General features: G+C 46.8%; 1 protein-coding gene across 1 annotated transcript in view; it reads right to left on the bottom strand.

Annotated features, from left to right (window-relative positions):
• Nucleotides 1–15,617, bottom strand: part of LOC143721285 (uncharacterized) — a 223,163-nt gene that overhangs the window by 74,644 nt on the left and 132,902 nt on the right. Inside the window, exon 5 of the mRNA XM_077211572.1 lies at nt 12,777–12,827. Within this exon, the coding sequence (XP_077067687.1) occupies nt 12,777–12,827 (51 nt within the window). The remainder of the gene's footprint in view (nt 1–12,776; nt 12,828–15,617) is intronic.

Genomic DNA, 15,617 nt, shown 5'->3' with positions numbered 1-15,617 from the left:
GGTTCTCAGCTCGCCACCCCAGTGCCTTTCTTTCCCGAAATGCACGGAGAGCTTACCAGGTTGTGGACGGCACCTTTCTCTGACAGACACTGCCTGAATAACTTTTCCCCCATACTACCCTTGAGGAAGGAGCGGTGAAGGGTTGCGAGGCTATCCCTCCAATGGAGCGGTCTGTCGATACAGGTGCACCTGTGTCTGGTGGCTGCTGCCATTTGGGGGGATCCTCGTCTCCCCCCTAAGGCCTGTGAGTTTTCGTCCGTTCCGACGGGCAGAGCTTACAAAGCCTGTGGGCAAGCCCTCTCCTCTTGCGTGCCATGGCGTTGCTTTAGGTCTGTCAGGCCAGGGCAACCATGGACATGCACTGAGGGTAGCCCAGACCGTGCGCTCTTAGGTGAGCACCACACTGCATCCGACCTCGCCCTCCGGGGCACGAGTGTTATTGTGTGCCCGATCGGTCTGGCGATGTCCACCTTAGTGGTCCAGGAGTGCCATCGTTGGCTCTGCCTGGTTGATATGGCGGATGCGGACAAGCTTCGGTTCCTGGTCTGCCCAATTTCCCAGGTTGGGCTGGTCGGCAACGCGGCGGAGAACTGCATCCAACAGTTCTCTGCCGCCCAAGCACACACGGAGTTCATCCGGCACATCCTGCCACGATGGGAAGCTGCTGCCTCCACTCTACCGCCGGTGGCAGTTCCTCCGCCTGCTCGTCGCAGAGGGCGTTCCCTGGCTGCTGCTCCCGCTGGGCCTCCGCAGCAGCCTCCACCCAGGCCTCAGCATGGAACCGGCCGCAGTAGGGACACCCAGCCCGCTCCAGGTGTTGCTAATCCACGTGGCAAGCAACAGCGAAAGCATTCCGGAGCGGGCCGCCCAGGGATGGATGAGGATGCTCTTGGAGTTGGTCACTCCCTCCCCCCGTGTGAGGGCCGGTTGGAGTCTTTGTTTGTGTGTGTGTGTCTGTTCCGCCGCTGGCTCCCCCCCAGAAAAAGTGGAGCAAGCGATAACCACACTTCAAAGAAAGAGCAAATTTATCCGTTTATGGGTCCAGAGTGGGCCAGTCTGGCGGTGTGACCCTGTATGGCCTTACACCCCTCAGCACCCCCCTGGTCGCCAGCAGGCAGCTTGGTGCATTCGTGGACCTGGCCATCCGCCTTCTAACGCGCCCCCTGCTGCTAGCGAAGACAGGTAAGTGTTGCACAGCACACTAACACCACACTCTCCACTCGTTCTACCCCTCAGCTATCAGATTTTTAAACAGATAGCCAGTGGACATAGATTAGTCTCATCTCATAGTAAAAATATTTGGACAAATATGTTGCAACAATTGCACATCTGTTATTATTGTTGCTATTTATCAAGGAGAGGCACTCAAACTGCACTTTAGAGTATTATTGTATTGCACAGTCAGTATTGTACATTTGCATACATAGATTTACTATATTTAATTCTACTCCTTGAGTCTAATTCTTATTCTATAGCATTTTTTATATGTGTGTGTGTGTGTGTGTGTGTGTGTGTGTGTGTGTGCGTTTGTTTCTTCTTTTTTTTAAGTACTTTGCACTAGTCCTGGCATTCATTGTGGACAGCAAAGAAAGAATTAAATTGTACAGGGGAAACTTGTTTTTCCTCACTGTGCATATGACAATAAACGCTTTGAATTTGAATTAACACCACACTCTCCGCTTTGCTGCCCCACCTCAGGCTCGGCTATCCCGCTCAAGTCAGTAATAATCATCACATTAGGTGTTGAGCAGACGTGCTCCTGAAAATCCAGTGATATTCATCACACCTAGTGTTGAGCAGTGCTCCTGACTTGTGCCCGCTTATCTTATCCTACTGGCGAAGGATTTGATATAGCCGCTCCTCCAGCCGGTATGAAGCCCAGTTGTAAACTCGTTCTTCATGCTACTAGGTGGTGGGTCGTGACCATCTTGGCCCAAGGTCTGCAGCTCCGACCTGAATGACATGTGCTTCAGATCTCTACCTTCTGCGCCGCAGGCCATCCTGTGTGTTGCACGTGAGGGTTGAAGTATCAGTACAGAGTCCTTCCCTTCAAGTGCTACAGAGCCCGTTGGGTCTTCAGGTCAACTGGGAGAGAGCAATCTCGCAAATGGGTTGAGTATCTATTTTCAGTTTTGGAGGTGGACTCGGTCCAACACGTCTCTCTAATAAGAGTGTGTTCAGCTGGTGTGTTAGAAGTCAGAAAGGGTCCCACTGAAAGCCCTTTCAGAGGCTCCTGGGGCATATGGTAGATGCAGCCATTTGGCTTCCTCCATATGATGACCGCTTTAGCGCTAGCTTCACGATCAAGTCACGAGGTGACCGTGGCAGAGCAGCTCACCCTGTGTGACTATAGTTCATCCCGGTCTGCTGCCAAACCCTCATCAACTGAGGGGCCATGTACAAAGGGCGTGTTTTAACGGGGACCTGGGCGACCCTCGACTACACGGGCATTTATGCCTCGAGTTGTTAGACATTGCTTCTGAGGACGCCTCGTTCCACTCTTTCCTGGCCTACTCAATCGTGCCGACGACGAGCCTCACGACAGTTATAGCCAGGGTGAGTGGAGACTCCATCCCCTAGGGTCCAGTTGGGTCATGACCACTCCGGGGCCGCTCAGTTGCCTCTCCGGTTCGTCTCCCTGCCAGTATTTCTGTCCGAGCGGACAACCCTTGGACAGACACTGGCTCTCAGCTGCCCCGGGCGCCTGCAGAAATGCGTTTCCCCAGTAAGCCTCCTAAAAGCGACTGCGACTCATGGTCGCCTTGCGCCTACTCAAGACAGGGAATTCATCACACTTCATGTTGAGCTGTAATGTTCATCGCACTCAGGTGTTGAGCAGCAGTGCTCCTGGAGCTCAGTGAATCCTTTCACACTCAGTGTTGAGCAGAAATTGTCCAGTAGCTCAGTGAAGTTCTTCGCACTCAAGTGTTGAGCAGAAATGCTCCTGTAGCTCAGTGAGTTTATCACATTCAGGTGTTGAGCAGAAATGCTCCTGAAGCTTAGTGAACTTATCACATTCAAGTGCTGAGCAGAAATGCTCCTGAAGCTCAGTGATCTTCACTTGTCGTGTTGAGCAGTGCTCCTGTCTTTTGCGCCCGTCGCTTGCACCTCGGTGCTAAGTCAGGTGGGAGCAGGTCTTCATAGTTGCCCCTTATTGGCCCAACCAGATGTTCCCATCGACAGCCTTCCTGACTTCCCCTGAACACATTTTCAGGGACGGGGCACGATGGCACCTGCATTCTACCCCTGGAGATTCCAGGTGGTTTTACACTGAATGGGGAGGTTCAGGTGGCTATCACAGGATCATGTGACAGTTACCATCACTTATGCAAGCACCCCCTGGAAAAGGTAGTGTGCTTGCGCTTTAGAAGTGGAACCTAGTCGTAGAGTGCGTCTTCTCTCCGTGAGGAGATCCTGAAAGCTTTCGATCATCTCAGTGCTCTCTTTCCTGCAAGATGGGTTGGAGTAGGCTGTTTTCCTTCACCCTCAAAATGATGTCGCCTCGGTTTTTTCGACGCTCATCATGATGTTGAAGCATGGGTAAATCCTTACGTTCCTCTTTATCCTCTTGGGCCTTATCTCTGGTGCAACTGCACTGCAGAGACCGCCCCTAAACCACTGCAGGCAGTGAGTTAAAAATTCTGTTAAATCAGTTCTCCTGCTCGCATGGTCTCTACCAGAGGGTAGTGACTTGCTTGCTTTCGGTCAACGTATTGTGCCTGGAGTTCGGGCCGGCTACTCTTACGAGCTGAGACCCCGGCCTGGATTGTGCCCAAGGTTCCTACCTCTCCCGTAATAGGATCAGGTGGTGAGCCTGCAAGCGCTGCCTGGAAGAGGCAGACCCAGCCCTGGCTTCTCTGTCAGTCCGCTTCATAGCGGTTAGACATGTACAGAACACAGCCTTAGACCTTTGACCAGCTCTTGTCTGTTAGGAATCAGCAGAGAGGGAAGGCTGTTTCCAAGCAAAGTGGCCCACTGATGTGGTTTCCTTATTTCGGTGAAAGATTCCGAGATGCTCATGTCATTCAAGCTCATGCTCATTCAAGATGAGCAAGATGGCGCCTGGTTACCTGTCGGCATGTTGTCGCTCTGGCCGATCAATGGCTCTTATTTATCATTTATTACTATGTATGTATTTTATTACATTTATTGACTGTTCTTGCATAGTATACAATCGGTATACTTTGCTCAGCATTCGGACAACAGTCATGGATCAAAGTATGCGGGACTCTGGAGGAGAATGGTATACCACTCCACAATCCACGTCGGTTATACCGGCAAATACGTGGCGCTTGGTTGTGCATCATAGAAGGAAACGCCATAGCAGCAGGAAGCGTGGGAAAAGAGCCGGTCTGCGCGTCCGAGCGAGAAGTGGTCTGGGTCCTGGAAATAATAACCAGAAATTCCATCTAGAGGATGTCGGATTGGAGTAAAGGAGCTCCTATCTACAGTATGTCTGCCCTGCCTTGCGTGTGCCGACGTCACGAATCGTCTTGTCTAGATCACATAGATGCGGTCTTTAGTCTTTAGTCACAGAGTTTTTAAACGTTATTGATTCATTTGATTTTTTACAATGTGTAACTGGCCCCACTCATCAGCATGGTCACACTCTTGATAACGTTTTTAACAAAAAATAATGTTTTTGATAAATTTCAATCTGGTTTTAGATCAGGTCATAGCACAGAATCAACTTTACTTAGGGTAGTTAATGACCTTTTGGTCAAGATTGAGTCTAGTAGCAATGTTGCTTTGGTTTTGCTAGATCTTAGCTCAGCATTTGATACAGTTGATCATTTAATCTTGGTTGAACGTTTAAGACAGTGTGTGGGAATCCAAGGCACTGCTCTAAGCTGGTTTGCCTCCAATCTTAGAAATAGGACCTTTTCTGTTAAAATTGGAAATTTTTCATCATCAACAGCTTCGATCACATGCGGCGTCCCTCAAGGTTCCGTTCTAGGAACAGTACTATTTTCAATGTATATGCTTCCCCTTGGTTCCATTTTTAAGAAATATAGCATTTCATATAATTTTTATGCTGATGACACCCAGATGTATCTACCCATAAAGCCTGGAGATGATACATCTGTAGAAACACTTTTTGAATGTCTAAAAGAGGTAAAATCCTGGATGCATAATAACTTTCTCCAGTTAAATAAGGATAAAACAGAAATAATTATATTTGGCCTTAATAACAGTGCAAATAATATAGCTGGAAAACTAGGACCTCTGTCATCCAATTTGAAGACACAGGTTAAGAATCTGGGTTTTATCTTTGACACAGAATTAAAATTTGATAGACAGAAAAATTCGGTGGTGAAGAATAGTTTCTTTCAATTGCTAAATATCGCTAAACTTAAATCTATCCTATCATTCAGTGACCTGGAGAAAATAATTCATGCTTTTATTTCTTCGCGTCTTGATTACAGTAATGTTCTGTATCTGGGTATAAGTCAGTCTTCTCTGTCACGTCTTCAGCGGGTACAAAATGCAGCAGCAAGGTTGCTGACAAACACAAAAAAGAGGGATCATATATCCCCTATTTTGGCCTCGTTACTGTCAGGATTCAGGCTCGGAGACAGAGTTAAGTGATAAACATAAATGTATCTTTATTTAACTCAAAGGTAAGTATGCAGGGTTTCGGGAGTTCAACGGTGATCTCGAAGAGGATATATGTGGCAGGAATGCATCCAGGTGAGTGAATCCTCTTCTTAAGGAATAACGTGGCGGGTAACACAGATCAATAACTTGAGTTTTTCTCTCTTTTCAGATCGTTCGTGGATAGGCGTGATTCAGGAAGGATTCCAGGTGAGTAGATCCTTTGAAGTGCACTTAACAATGAGCTCACCAGTTCAGTGATACTTTCCCTTTCTCTTGCAGCTCATCCAGTGGGAAACGGGACTCGTGGCGGATTCCAGGAAACGGAGAACATGAGTCATGGAGCGGATCCTGGGAACATCAGAACAAGGACAACAAGGTTAGTTTCTTTCAGGTAAGTATACTTTACGTCCGTTGCTGAAGGATGGCTCAGAGTGAGACAAGTGGTGACTGGTAAGGGTCGTTCCTGTTGGAGGCTTGACAATGACTGGGAGTGAATCGGGTGCTTTTGTGCTGGCTGGGAAGTGAGTGCTGAGTGGAAACAGGTGCAGGTGATCAGTAATCTGGGGACAGTGATCTTTGCGTGGTGACATGTGAGGGATCTGATTGGCTCCTGACAGTACCCCCCCCCCCCCCCCCCCCCCTCCAGAGTCCGCACCAGCGGACCTTGGACCTCGACGTCGTGGGGGTCTGCCTCTGGGTCGTGGTGCAGGTTTCTCGGGATGCTGAGCATGGAATTCTAGGAGCAGACTGGGATCAAGAACATCATTACGAGGTACTCAACTTCTCTCTTCTGGCCCATATCCCTCCCAATCAATGAGGTATTCTAACTGACCTCCCCGACGTCGAGAGTCCAAGATCTCCTTGATGAGGTAGATGGGCTCGGGTTCAACGGGTGGTATCGGGGGGTTTTCTTCGGGTTCGACCTCGTTGACTGACTGGGGAATCTGTGGATGATGGGGTTTCAGAAGTGAGACGTGAAACGTGGGATGGATACGGTATTCTGGGGGCAACCGGAGCTGGTAAGTGACTGGGTTGACTTGCTTGACAATTGGAAAGGGTCCGATGTACTTGGGATTTAATTTCTTACATGACTGGCGCAGTTTGATATCTCGAGTGGAAAGCCAGACTAGTTGCTCAGGTTGGTATTCTGGCCTGGATCTTCGGCGGGTGTCAGCGAACTGCTGTTGTCTATTCACAGCTTGTCGGATGTGCTGATGAGTTTTGTTCCAGACCTGTTCGCTCTCCTCAAACCATTTGTTAACCGCGGGCACTTCTGAAGGTTCACCGGACCATGGGAATAACGGAGGTTGGTAACCAAGGATACATTGGAATGGAGTCAATTGAGTGGATGCTTGTCGGAGGGAATTCTGTGCATATTCTGCCCAGATGAGGTACCTACTCCAGATGTTCTGGTTGGAGTGGCAGAATGTGCGCAAGAACCGACCTAGATCCTGGATCTTTCTCTCGGTTTGTCCATTGGTTTGTGGATGATACCCGGAAGACAGACTCACTGTCACATTCATGAGAGTGAAAAATGATTGCCAGACTCGGGAAATGAACTGTGGCCCTCGATCGGAGACAATGTCCTCTGGCAGACCGAAATTTCGAAAGACATGTTCCATGAGAAGCTCAGCAGTATCAAAGGCGGTTGGAAGTCCCTTTAATGGAATGAACTTGCATGCCTTCGCGAACCGATCGATGGCTACTAGGATGCAAGTATTTCCGTCAGAAATCGGAAGGTCAGTAACAAAGTCCACTCCGATGTGGGACCAAGGTCTATTTGGAATAGGCAAGGGGACCAGTTTCCCCACTGGCAGATTTCTTGGGACCTTGGAGATGGCACATGGGATGCAACCTTGAATGAACTGAGTGATATCTTGGCGCATGTGAGCCCACCAATACTTCTCCTGAAGTGTGGCTAAGGTCTTGGTTATACCTGGGTGTCCAGTGGCCACTGAAGAATGAGCTGAGGAAATCAAGGCGTTGCGAAATTCTTCAGGGACATGAATCTTCCCGGGAGGACATCCGGGAACTCTGGGTTGCTGATGAGCCAATTCTTGAAGCTGTTCGTTTATTTCCCACTGGATAGGATTTACGAATAACCTCTCGGGTAGAATGGTCTCAGGTTGATCAACAGGGCTCTCAGGGGCATGGATACGGGAAAGAGCGTCTGCACGGGTATTCTTGGATCCTGGACGATAGGCAATCTTGAAATGAAAGCGTGTAAAGAATAACGCCCATCGGGCCTGACGTGGATTTAACCGCTTGGCATCTCTCAGGTATTGGAGATTCTTATGATCGGTTAGGACTAGAAATGGGTGTTTGGCTCCCTCTAGCCAATGTCGCCATTCTTCCAAGGCAAGTTTTACTGCGAGAAGTTCTCGATTTCCAATATCGTAGTTTGCCTCTGCTGGAGAGAACTTTTTGGAGAAGAATGCACAAGGGAGTGGCTTTGAGGAGAACTCGGAACATTGGGACAGGATTCCTCCAACCCCGGTGGTGGAGGCATCGACTTCCACCATGAATGGTTTTTCAGGGTCTGGATGGTGAAGCAAAGGGGCACTGGTGAAGGCAGATTTCAGAGCATGAAAAGCTTTCTCAGCCTCGGGGTTCCACTGCAGGATCTTAGGTTTTCCTTTTAGCAAGGAGGTCAATGGAGAAGTGAGAAGACTGTACTGGTTGATAAATCTCCTATAGAAGTTGGCGAACCCGAGAAATCTCTGAAGCTCCTTCACGGACATGGGAGTTGGCCAGGACAGGACGGTCTCTGTCTTTTGTTGGTCCATCTCCACTCCTCGATCGCTGAGTATGTATCCCAGGAAGTCGATGGTGCTTTGATGAAAGGTACACTTCTCAGCTTTCAGGAACAGAGTGAATTCTCTGAGACGTTGTAGGACTAGAGACACATGTCTCTGGTGTTCGATTGGATTCTTGGAATAGATCAAGATGTCATCGATATAGACCAGAACAAACTTCCCTAGAAAGTCTCTGAGGATCTCATCCATGAAACTTTGGAAAACGGAAGGAGCGTTGACCAAACCATATGGCATGACAAGATATTCGTAGTGGCCAGCAGGGGTTATGAAAGCAGTCTTCCACTCATCTCCTCCTTTGATACGGATTAGATTGTACGCACTCCGTAAGTCAAGCTTGGTGAACATCTTTGCCTCTCTGAGTTGTTCGAGAGCAGCAGGTATGAGAGGCAAAGGGTAGCTAAACTTCACAGTGACTTGATTCAAGGCTCTGTAATCAATGCATGGTCTTAAACCACCGTCTTTCTTGGCCACGAAGAAGAAACTTGCGGCGGCAGAAGATGTGGAAGGTCGGATGTAACCCTGATCTAAAGCTTCGTGGATATATTTCTTCATGGATTCTTGCTCTGGAATGGACAAGGAGTAAATCCGACCCTTGGGGAGACGTGCATCAGGGATCAGGTCTATAGCACAATCCCATGGTCGATGAGGGGGTAACTTGGAAGCAGTGACAGGATTGAAGACGTCAGAGAACTTAGAATAACAGGCTGGGATATTAGTTGACAAGTTTTCCGTGGGACTCTCTATGGACGTGGAGTTAACTTTGAGCACTTGGGTCCTTGGGTTACTGGATGAACGGGATACTGGATCGTTGATCTCTGGACATTGACATCCCCATTGCAGGATTTTCCCAGACGTCCAATCAATGGTGGGCTGGTGATGGACGAGCCATGGCCGACCAAGGATGAGATCTGTTTGGCTGTTTAGCAACACAAATGGTTCAAACCACTCTTGGTGCGTCTCTCCCACACACAATTGAATAGGACCAATCTGGGTAGTAACGTTCGTTTTGTTAATTAACTCACCCGTTACAACGTAGATGGCGTAAGACTTGGGAGTGTTGATCTCTCGCAGACTGAGCCTCTTACAGAGTTCTCCAGAAATGAAGTTTCCCGCGGACCCTGAGTCGATGATAGCTGTTACAGAGATGTGTTTTTCTTGAATCTTTAATATCACAGGAATCGTGAGTGGTGCTGAGACAATGGGTTGATTAAAGACTGAGCTTACCATCATTTTCCCCGGTCGAATTGGGCAGTTAAGTCTGAAGTGACCCTTGGTACCACAGTACATACATAACTTCATCTCTCTTCGACGAACACGTTCAGCCTGAGAAATTTTTGAAGTGTCGACTTGCATCTCTTCAACTTGATTTTCTGGATTGAGATTCTTGGGATTCTGAAAAGACACAGGATGGTGATGAGACTGATCAGCGTAACAACTCAAAGATCGTTGATGGACTCGCTTGGCTTGCTGAATGAATTTCTCAATTCCTAAGCTGTCATCATAGATCGCCAATTGGAGGCGCAAAGCTGGGTTTAAACCTCGACGGAAAACAGAAATCAGAGCTCTCTCATTCCATCCACTATTTGATGCAAGTGTGCGAAATTCCACAGAATACTCAGTCAATGACTTCTTTCCTTGACGTAATTGTAGGAGCTGTTCTCCAAATGAGGAATCATCCGCGGGTCGTCCGAAAACTTCCTTAAAATGTTTGACAAACTCTTGAACTGACGAAACCACTGTGGATTCCTGCATCCATAACGCCTCTGCCCACGTCAGAGCTGCTCCAGAGAGTTGCTGAATGATAAATGCCACTTTCGATCTCTCATTGGGATAGAGCTGAACTTGCTGTTCCAGAGCTAGCGAACACAGGAGTAAAAATCCGTTGCAGTCCTCCGCCCGGCCAGATAAGGAGTTGCGCGACGGGGGAGTTGCAAAGCAGGTAATCGAAGAAGCGGCGCTCGCGGAAGTTCTCACTGGAGCAAACATGGGTTCTGTCGGAAGATCGGTGGTAGGTGTGGAGCTGGTAGCAACAGCGGGCTGTCCGGAATCCATCTCTAACCTCTTTCTGTTGTTAGGTCAAGCCTTCTGTCTGTAATAATCTGCTTCGTCCTCAGACTCCTCGGCTGGAGGCTTGTCCTCCTGGTTCCCAGGATCCTCCACTTCATCATCAGACACCTGTCCTTCCTGCTGCCCCTTTCTCTTGATTCCCTCCAAGCTCCTTTTCTTGTTCTGATCACGTTTTTCTTTTTTTAGAGCAACGTTCTGTTCTTGTTTTCATCGCCGCTCTGCTTTCTCTTTCAGATCGTTCGTGGATAGGCGTGATTCAGGAAGGATTCCAGGTGAGTAGATCCTTTGAAGTGCACTTGACAATCAGCTCACCAGTTCAGTGATACTTTCCCTTTCTCTTGCAGCTCATCCAGTGGGAAACGGGACTCGTGGCGGATTCCAGGAAACGGAGAACATGAGTCATGGAGCGGATCCTGGGAACATCAGAACAAGGACAACAAGGTTAGTTTCTTTCAGGTAAGTATACTTTACGTCCGTTGCTGAAGGATGGCTCAGAGTGAGACAAGTGGTGACTGGTAAGGGTCGTTCCTGTTGGAGGCTTGACAATGACTGGGAGTGAATCGGGTGCTTTTGTGCTGGCTGGGAAGTGAGTGCTGAGTGGAAACAGGTGCAGGTGATCAGTAATCTGGGGACAGTGATCTTTGCGTGGTGACATGTGAGGGATCTGATTGGCTCCTGACAGTTACACTGGCTACCAGTTCATTTTAGAATAAAGTACAAGGGCCTTTTATATACTTTTAAAGCTTTGCATGGACTGGCACCAAAATATGTTTCTGAACTTATACATTTGAGTTGCTCACAGTGATCCCTGAGATCACAAAATCAGCTGCTCCTTGAAGTTCCTCGGTCACGTCTAAAAACTAAAGGAGATCGTGCTTTCTCAGTCGCTGCTCCTAAGTTGTGGAATGGGTTACCAATGTTCATCCGATCCTCTACTACTGTAACCATGTTTAAATCTCAGCTTAAGACATATTTGTTTGATGAAGCCTTTGCTGACCGCTAGACTTTGATTTTATATCTATAGTAATTTAATACCTCTTCATTTTTACATTGTATTCTTCCTTGTATTTTATCAAATTCGTTTGAAATTGTACAGCACTTTGGTACACAGTGTGTTTTTTTAAGGTGCTTTATAAATAAACTTTGATTTGATTTGATTTGATGTCCACTTAGGTGTTGAGCTCATCTATAATGAGTGTTTTGCTCCACCTGGGTGTTGACAGAGTGCTTTTTATTGACAGATTTAGAGTTGGGGGCTGGGCGACACCTATTGAACCGACACATTCCATATGTCATCCTGCCCAGTCATCCGCCCAGTTCATATGTGTATCCTCCAAGTTACCTCCCTCCGTGTAGGATGTGGCTTCTGCAGCGTCCCTTCCTTCCAATGTTCGGGGAACACTTTCCCAGAGGTCCTATAGGAACAGCAGTGACTTCCCTGGCCTAAGCCCTGTCCTTCCCCGCCTTAAATTTGCGGGGGCCTCAGGTGGCTTTTGTCCAGGCACTGGAAAGTGGCAGCATTAGTGGCGTTTTCAAAGGAGGGAACGAAGGACGTAGTCCCCTTGCCACTACCGCTGACTCCGGGTTACGCTTGGCTCCTCAGCGAAAAAAAGCAACTAGTGCGTGCATCCACTTCCGTATTTATACCCGCGCCGTGGGGGCGGAGTGTGTGATGCGAATCACGCACGCCAATTCCATTGGCTTGTTCAATAGTACTCGAAGATGATAGGCTCCCTGGCGTGATCCCCATTTCAGTCGGCGTCGACTACGTCCTCCGTTCCCTCCTTCAGGGAACGGTGGGTTGCATACGCAACAAGGACGTTGTCCATGAACAATACTCACTTATAGAAGTTGCTTCAGCAGATGTTTGAGGGACAGTTGAAGAATTGCTTATAATGACAGGGGATGCTGTGATATATGGACATAGATAGAAATAAAAACAAACATTTACGAAATATTACTTACAAGCTAACAATGGCATATGTTCATACAATTCATTTTTGTCTTACAATCAAAGTATTATTGTTAGAAGAATAACTTTTTTATGATTTTGTTAAGAATAATTATGTTGCATTATAAACATTTTAACTGGGAGGCGCTGATGTTTGATACTCAGGATGTGATTTGAAATACCGAAGTACCTATTACGTGTAATAGTAAAACAGAATAACTTTCTAAGGATGTGTAAAGACAACTGTACATGAATATCACTTTAGCATTAGGATGTCAATAAAATACTGATATAATTTTCCTATTATCATGTTTACTCAAATGTCCATGAATAAACATACTCACTTGTAGAAGCTGATGTTTGATTAGTTGAAGAGATTGTTGTGGCAGTGGCTGCTGGAATGTTTGAATATAGAAAAAAAATAATACAATTTCAATGTGTAATACTTGTTATGCTTACAAGGATATTTTTATTTAATAAAATACCATTTTGTATTACAATAATGACTATTAAAAGAACATGACAAACAGTAAATCATTTTGTCAAAACAGTTTATTTTTCCAATGACTTAGTTTGTTAGTTCCTGTTTTCCCTTGGTCTATTTTATTCCCTTGGTGAAAGATTGTCTTCACCCGTGTCTTGTTTAGTTTCTCTTTATCCTGTGTGCGTTTAAGCCCTCTGTTTGGTTCAGTTCAATGACCTGTATTGTCTATGCTTGATGCCTAACTGTTGGATTAACTCTTGCACCAAATTTTGTTCCATGTTGGTTTGTTTTCTTTGATTTGTTTCATTAGAAAAGTGAAACGGCTGTTATTGGATCCACCTCTCCCTTTCATCCTTCGCCTGCCTAAAACACAGAATACAGCGGCTAGAGAATATAAACACATCTTCCAGATATTTGCAGCTTCCTTTTCTCCCAGGATGATCATTCCTTTGGCGACCACATTAGTGAGTCCCTAGACCTAACATATCAGACCCATTACCACGACCGCTCACTGATCACCTTTTTTGGACTGGACTAAATAACATGTTGAAATAGCTATTTCCCTGCCCATTTTTGATCCTGGCGGGAGGTTTTATAGATTTTGTAGAGTTAGTTCTTGCAAAGAGCTGTTACTCTTTCACTGTGGGTGAGGTGCAGGAAGACTATGATTACCACATGCCTGGTACGGACCCATAGACTGAGCCCAAGCCTGCTACAGACCCTGAGCCTGAGCATACAAGTCTGTCGTGGAGCTACAGCAAGCTGCCATGTACGTCCCAATATGAGCACTAATATGAGCACAAAAATGTATCCCCTTTTATTCAATTTCGAATATTGGACACGCCAGTTCCTGCTTGTTCCCAAGCCCTTCCTCTACCATTAACTTCTTTGTCTAAGCTGGTTCCGCCCGGCTCTCTGGCTCCTTAATTTCCGCTGGTTCTGCCCGGCTCCTTCATCTCCACTGGTTCCACCCAGCTCCCTAGCTCCTTCGTCTTGGCTGGATTTACACAGCTCCCTGGCTCCACCCCTCTGCAGGCTCCACCCAGTTTACTGGCTCCGCCTCCTCTGCGGACTTCATTGGGTTCTCTGGCTTTACCCCCTCTGCTGGCTCCAGCTGGGTCCGTGGATCCACACCCTTCACTGGCTCCGCTCATTTGCCCGGCTTGCCTCATCTTCCTGAAACACCGGCTCTGCCTCTGGCTATGCCTCATCCCACACTTTTGGCTCCACTGGCTACTCCGTCCCTTCGGCTTCTCCTTTGTCCTCACTCCCACTGCATCCAGCTCTTTCTTCCGAGCCCTCATCTCCGTCTCAATTCTCTGACCCTTCGGTTCCGCCTTGGACCCCCGTGCCTGCAGTCAATTTGGTCCTTCATCCCTCCATCTGCCCCTTGGAATCCAGCCCACCTTACTCCAATTTGGTCTTCAGTTCCCATAGCTATGCCCTGTTCAAAACCTGGGAGGGCACCGCCGTGGACCTTCAGGCCTCCGGAATCATCAGCAGAAGTGGATTCACTGCTGTCGCAAGAGGCCTTCCCCATCTACTCCTCTGTGGTTCCTTCCTCCACCAGCCACTCCTTGGTTTCTCTCTCCATGGACTCTTTCGGCTGGGTGTCTTGGCATTTCTGCCCACCCCAGTATGGATTATACCTCCTCCTCCCTCAGGGGTGGGGGGGTAATGTCACGCTCAGCTAGTTTGATCTTTTGGTTACCGATTGTGTTCACCTGTGTCTTGTTTAGTTTCTCATTATTCTGTGTGTATTTTAAGTCCTGTGTTTGGTTCAGTACATTGTCCTGTATAGTTATTGTAATAATTTTTATTATTTACCACATTAACACTAAAATAAGTTAACTACTAATCTAAATTTTCTATTAACATACTTACTCAATTATCCATAAATAAAAATTACTCTCTATAAAAAGCTGATGTTTGAGACTCAGTTCCATTCCAGTTTAAATATTGGACTCGGCGATTCTTACTTGTTCCTGAGCCCTTCCTCCTCCATTAACCTGTTAACAGTTGCCAGAGCGCAGGCGCACTGAAGCGTTTATTTTTTTGTTTAAATAGTTCAAAGTTACTATCAGATTAAAATTTATTACCTTGACAAACTATACATCATTAAAAAGACTCAAGTTTCAGTATTTGACCACTATTGTATTCTAAGAAACTTATAGTGACAGTTATGTCTTAATTTGTGTCAGGAGTTATGTAATCAAAAAATGAGTCGATACCTTTAATATGAATTATGAGCGTCAGTCGGTCTCATTCAGAAAAAAACTCCTGTGAGGTCGTCATGACAGCGCGTGACAAAACAACGTCCCGCAGGGCTTTTAGCTCAAAAATGTGCAGATTTGGAGAAATATTGAAAGATTCTCAGGAATAATATTTATTGAATTTATACCCAAAGTGGCTGTTGTAATTATTATGAGCGCTGTATACTCTGATGTACTGTGTTTTCCATCCATACTGGCAGCCTGAGGGCGCCGTGTGCACATGCAGTCCATATATAGAACACATGAAGAAGGGCCATAATCATGTGACATTCAGGAAGTCCTGACACAAAAACAAAGCTTCCAGAGATCGCTGTAACATGCAGATAAAGACGTTTTGAAGACAATAAACATGATTGCAATGATATTTGAGTTACCTGTGTTCTTCGACCCATGTCAGGTATTTTCGTAATAATAGGTGATATGTATAA

Source organism: Siphateles boraxobius, unplaced genomic scaffold (genome assembly GCF_051911475.1).
Source record: "Siphateles boraxobius isolate OS27281-9 unplaced genomic scaffold, OSU_SipBor_1 65, whole genome shotgun sequence".
Taxonomy (NCBI): domain Eukaryota; kingdom Metazoa; phylum Chordata; class Actinopteri; order Cypriniformes; family Leuciscidae; genus Siphateles; species Siphateles boraxobius.
Note: the sequence above shows the minus strand (reverse complement) of the source record. Positions and strands in the feature narration are given on the sequence as shown.